General features: G+C 49.0%; 1 protein-coding gene across 1 annotated transcript; it reads right to left on the bottom strand.

Moving 5' to 3' along the window:
- Nucleotides 1-3,183: 3,183 nt before the first annotated feature.
- Nucleotides 3,184-5,412, bottom strand: LOC115606734 (inositol 1,4,5-trisphosphate receptor-interacting protein-like 1). The gene is given in 2 exon segments (XM_030483157.1): nucleotides 3,184-4,912; nucleotides 4,914-5,412. Coding segments are annotated over 2 exon segments (1,500 nt in total). The 5' UTR covers nucleotides 5,350-5,412; the 3' UTR covers nucleotides 3,184-3,848.
- Nucleotides 5,413-6,000: the final 588 nt, after the last annotated feature.

The following is a 6,000-nucleotide window of genomic DNA, read 5'->3' as shown; positions in this document are numbered from 1 at the left end:
TGTTACGACACTTTCTTAACCGCATTTTTTCCAGACTGACCATTTCACATGGAAGGTTCCCTCTGAGCACGAATCCCACCATTAAACAGCCAGTTTCCACAGTGAGGACTGAACAACACGTTTTGATACATACACATACATTTTGGTTTTACTGAATCCCTCTTTTCCTGTGCCTATAACCTTGTATAATTCTTTATGATTCTATATTTGCTGCTTCACGAACTTGAACAGATCTGGTATTTCCACCTCTGCCAGCACAATTTCAGACTTGCATGTACACCTTTTCTATCATCTTGCATTTATTTGAGCTGCAGAAGACCAAAGCCAAGCTGCTTTAGTTGATGATAGCATCTTTGCCCACACAGTTCATGGGTGGGCTCTGAAGAGATCACAGCTCAGCTAGAACAGCTGATGCAGCCCTGGGGAGATGCCAGTTCAGCTCCTGACCCAGTACAGGTGCACAAGTACAGCACCCAAAGGACATTCAGCAGTAGCCCTGCTTGAGCCAGGTTCACAAATCTCACATCCCAGGCACTTGTTCATACCCTCCCTCCACCCTTCAAGCATCACTAAGACACAGAAATCAGCACAGAGATCCCTGATCTCCATCGTGAGGTGCAGGGATTCTCTTACACCCAGCTGTCAAGAAACAGCAAAGTTGGATGCTGGTCCAGAAGGTAAGGGGAGCCAGGGGCTAAGGTAACAGCTACAGCAAGGTGTGCTAGGTGGAAAAAGTGAGGACAGCAGGGTGGCCTCACTGTCAAAGGCACAGCCATCAGTACCTGATAGAGATGCTTTTGTGACAGTGACCAGGTTCAGCTGAGAGTCCAGATCACTAGGCAAGTCCATGGCAATGTTGCAAGGAGAAGCAGGCATGGTCGTGCTGGTCAGCCATCCACTGCACTATCTCAGACCTGTCCCTGAGCCCAAATGGGCAAACCCCTAGGAAGGGGGATGTCCTCATGACTGTAACACTGACAAGGCCTATGAAAATCTTTATTTGTCTACCTGAAAAATCAGATTCAAAAAAACCTAAATTACTTTTTACTTGGACAAGTAGAAATGAAAAAGAGTTATTGTTGCTTTGCTGCTGAACTCAGAGTTTAAGAAACATGGTCACTGTTACATGCTGGGTAACTTAACAAGAATCATTGTTGATTAGTGGAGAACAATGGAGAACGTTTTAGTTGAAGGATCTCTACTTCTATGTCAAACACTAATGTCGAAATACTTCCCCTTCTTTGAAAAGAAAAAAAAAAAAAAATGCTTCTTTGTTAAGCATTGACCTGCTGCTACAGTTTATTGCCCAGATTAAATACAACTGTAAGGAATCTAAGGAATAAAATTACCTAAAGCTATTTTTTTTTTTTTTTTTAAAGGTGCCAGTTCTGGTTCAGAACATCTGTTTAAAAAGCAGCTGTTGTTATAATAAAGACAAGAAATAAGGCAACTAAGAGGCACAGTGGCCATAGGACACCTTCCACCTAACTTCAGAGTGACGGTGGGGGTATCCATCAGAGATGAAACAAATTATGCTGAACTCCCTTTGTTTAATGGGATGATGACACCTCCAAAGCACAATTCACCTGACCTGCTTTAGAAATCTACTTTAGGATGGGCTGAATCCCAATACAGAAGTGCCTTTTCCTCCTCCTTAACATTAAGGGGGACTAAAGGCACCAGCTTAGAGGTGTCTGTCCTACCCACATCTACCTTTGGTCAGACAGATTCTAGCTATGGACAGTGAACTGTTAAAATCAACATCAGAACTAGGACCTTCTGAGTTTGGAAGTGGTTCAACAGGTATTGGAAGTGGTACACAAAATGTTACTAGTGTGTTAGAGAGCACACAAGAGAGGCTTTTTTCCATGGTACCTGTCACCTTATTGTAGGTAACACAGCATTTTCGTGATAAGTTAGATCATCTTCACCCTCTCTAACGTTTGCTGGCACTGGATCATCTTAACACAGATATCACCCTAACATGTGGCTCAGACACTCTCAATCACACTGCTGCAACATGGCAAATGAGAGCAGAATTTGGGCCATTCCTACACGGATGAGACATTTGTTTGATCTTTCTGTTTAAAGTGCCCAAGGGCAGTGAACTTAACAGCACTGCCGGTGTGCCGGAACAGTCCCGATCAGGCCCACAAGTGTCCTTTGGTGCCTGAAAAAAATAAAACCCCATTAAAGCCTTGAACAAAATTATGCATGTGAACAACTTCGTAGAGCAGATAGAAGCATCTAAAAACAGATCTGCAGAGCAACGGCAGGACACTTAAAGCCAACATGAATAGAGGTAATATGCATTAATCTTGCTGAATGGAGCTTTGGAAGAGAATACATAAATTTAAAAGGATAGAGACCCATTTAATTCTCAAAATTTAAGTAATTCCATCATTAATTACTTTGACTAAAAGCCTTATAATTCACTCACTTTCAAACTGGTATTTTACTCTTTTCCTATTTTACTTCAGAAGTCAGCAATTCATAAGTGGAAGACTAACCCCACAGTCTATTTTCTTCTTTATTAAAGAGTCCTGTTAGGACATGTAGAGTAGTTGCTGGATTTTCCTTTTAAGTCCAGACCTGTCACTTACTTGAAAAATAACTGTAGCAAATAAAAATTACCAAGTCTTACAACAGCCCTGCAAAGCTTTCATGTGAGAAAAGGAAAAACTCACTATGCTGCATTTTGAGGGGCCATGCATGTGTGTTAATAGTTGCAGCTGTTCAGCCTAGAGAAGAGAAGGCTATGTGGAGACCTCATAGCAGTCTTCCAATATCTGAAAGGAGCCTGCAAGGATGCAATAGAGGGACTCTTCGTCAGGGACTGTAGCAATAGGAAAAGGGGTAATGGGTTCAAAGTGAAACAAGTTCAGGTTAGATATAAGGAAGAAGTTCTTTACTGTGAGGGTGGTGAGGCACTGGTACAGGTTGCCCAAAGAAGTGGTAAATACTCCATCCCTGGCAGTGTTCAAGGCCAGGTTGGACAGAGCTTTGGGCAACATGGTCTAGGGTGAAGCATTCCTGCCCATGGCAGAGGGGTTGGAACTAGATTATCTTAAGTTCCTTTCCAACCCTAACTATTCTATGAATCTTTGATTCTGTGGAGCTGACCATCAAGCACAGCCCCCAGAGCCCTTTCCATAACCCACACCCTCACAGATGCAGTGTTTGTCTGGATGTTACACAAGAGATTTATTGGCATCTTTGCACAGGGGAAAGCTCCCAGAGGGAATGGACTCTCTCAAAGAGGAAGGGAGCTCACTGTCCACGTAGAAACAGGAGTCTCTGTTGCCAGGCTCCTTTTCAATGGCCTCTTCAGCTGCATCGGGTCCCACTCCCCAGAGCATACTTTTGCTGTGGAGGAAAGGCGCAGCAGCAGTTCCCACTGCCGATAGAGCAGCGTGTTCTCCGTGCCCAGCGTGCTCAGTTCGGGGGCACCAGCTCCCTGGGGAGGATCCAGCATGTGTAGGTTCTCCATCCAGACCCCAGTGAACACACGGGGGCACATCAGTGGTGCCTCTCGCTTGGTCCCTGCACAGCCAGAGCTGCCAGCAAGAGTACCTGGGCCCATGTGAAACGCCCTTCTGGCTGCAGCCAGTGAGAGGAGAAAGCAGGGAAAAAGTCATCTTTGTTGCCACTGCAGTCATCACTGGCTGCTATCTGAAAACCTCTGAGAGGAGAATGCTGCCGCTCTTGGCAGAGGTCCACTGCAAGGGGTTCTTCCTTTCCCTGCAGCGTCCTACACTCTGTCCTTTACTTCCCTCCTGCATGAGGAGGTCCTCATCTGTCCTCGGCTGTGAACTCTGCAAACATGGCTCTGTGCATGACGACCACTTTCACTGCCCCGAGAAGAAGAGCTGTGTTGTAAGCTGATGTTGCAGCTCCTCGAACTCCTGCATTGCCTGCTCATGGGCAGCTGGATCCTGAGCCAGATGCTGGAAGAGGTTGAGTGGCTTGGCTCTTTGCAAGGCTGGGGGCAAGATGATCTCCTCAAGAATCTTCTCATTACCACAGAAGAAGTGGTCGAGGCGTTTCTCTTCCACGCAGCAGCGCAGGTACCGCATGATGTCATCCAGCCGCAGTAGGAAATGCCTCCTGCGCCAGCCTGACAGGGGTGTGGTGGTCAGGAGGTGCATCACCACTGTCTTCAAGGTATAGCTGGAAAAGCCTGTGCCCGCCACCATGCAGGTGCAGAGTTGCAGGCAGCTGAGCAAGCTGTTGTCTCGGGTCTGATCAAACATCAGCCACAAGAACTTCTCCTCTGCCCAGGTGCAGCTCAATGTCCACGTTGTGCTTGGAGTGAAGATGTCCTCTGTAGCCTGGCTGCTCATGAAGATGTCTGAGTCACCTAGCTGCACGCCAAACATCATCTCAACGAGCTTGGTTCTCCCAGAGACGTCTTTAATTGCCACTTTGCAGGAGCGGCTGGAGGACAGCACAGTCAGAATGTAGTAACGTAAACGTAACAGACGCACACTTGCCTTGTTTTCCCTAACCAAATCCTGCAACCAGCGAGCAGTTTTCTGCACATCTAGATAGGAGCCGGTGCAGAGGGTGTGTAGGAGGCTGGGCTTCTGCTTCTTCCTCAGCTCTTCCTCGGGGTCGTGGAGGAAGCACAGCATGGGCCCCACCGTCTCCTGAGTAGTGCATGTGCTCCGCAGCTCGACACGGATGCGGGACTCCTTTGCCACGGTGTGCGGCTCCAGGCAGAAGGCATGCCCACGGGGGGGGGGCTTCAGGCACACGAGCTGGCGGTAGGCAGGCTCATCTTCCCGGGAACTCCAGTAATCAAAGGCGCTGCCCACCCTGATGGCTGGTCCCAGCTCCAGGAAGAAACCATTTGACAAGGAATTGGACCATTGGCAAGCAACGAGGTTTTCCACCAGTGCGTGCACCAACTCACTCCGGTTCCACAGTTCGTCCACTGACCACTTGTTGCGCATTGCACATACATGTGCAAATCTGTCGCCTCAGCAGCAGCTTCTCCTTCCTGTCTTCCTCCTCTTTGCTGCTGCTGCCCACCTTATGGCTTCTTTTCCTGAAGCACCAGCAGAGCCCGACAATCAGGAGGATCAGGATGCCAGCAATCGCCCAGAATTGCCAGTGCCGCAAGCCAGCAAAGACCAAGGCTCTCCAGGCCGCATGACTCTGCTCCTTGCTCTTCTGCGCCTGGATCTTCTGCTCCAGCTCCTGCAGCAGCCAAGTCATCTCCTCGATAAGCATCTCCACACACTGCTGCATGCGGTCACGTGTGGGTTCATCCAACTCATCACTGACCATGCGCACGTTCACGATGAGCCCTTGCAGAACCCAGACAAGGAGGTTTGTGACAGCCATGGCCTGCAGGAGACAGAAGGAATTCAGTGGGACTGGGAGGGAGGGAGAGAGGAACGGAGGGAGTTGATGGCAGGGGGAGCAGGAACAGGAGCCACAGGGAGCTGGGGACAGGCAGGAGAGGGGACGACGCAGCTGGGAGGCAGCAAGGCCTGCGCCCAGGCCTGGTGGCAGCAGCAGCATGCCCTGCCCAAGGCACTCACAGCCAGGGCCTCGACGCAGGGTGAGCACCCACGCCCAGGGGCCCGTGTTTCTGCCCTGGCCCTTGTCCAGCCCAGCCTCCCCCCAGCACTCACCACTGGCCAAGGCATACAGGGATGCTGGAGAGGGCCTCCTCATCAAGGGCTGCAGCGATAGGACAAGGGAGTAATGTGTTCAAACTTAAACAGTGGAAGTTCATGTTAGATATAAGAAAGAAGTTCTTTGCTTTGGGGGTGGTGAGGCACTGGAACAGGTTGCCCAAAGAAGAAGTAAATGCTCCATCCCTGGCAGAGTTCAAGGTCAGGGTGAACAGACCCTTGGGCAACATGGTTTAGTGTGAGGCGTCCCTGCCCACAGCAGGTGGGCTGGAACTAGATGATCTTAATGTCCTTTCCAACCCAAACCATTCTGTGATTCGATGATTATTGCTGAGGTATCTACTCCTGTGTTCTT

The sequence above is a fragment of the Strigops habroptila genome, chromosome 4 (genome assembly GCF_004027225.2).
Source record: "Strigops habroptila isolate Jane chromosome 4, bStrHab1.2.pri, whole genome shotgun sequence".
Classification (NCBI taxonomy): Eukaryota; Metazoa; Chordata; class Aves; order Psittaciformes; family Psittacidae; genus Strigops; species Strigops habroptila.
This window is presented reverse-complemented; position numbering and strand designations above follow the sequence as displayed.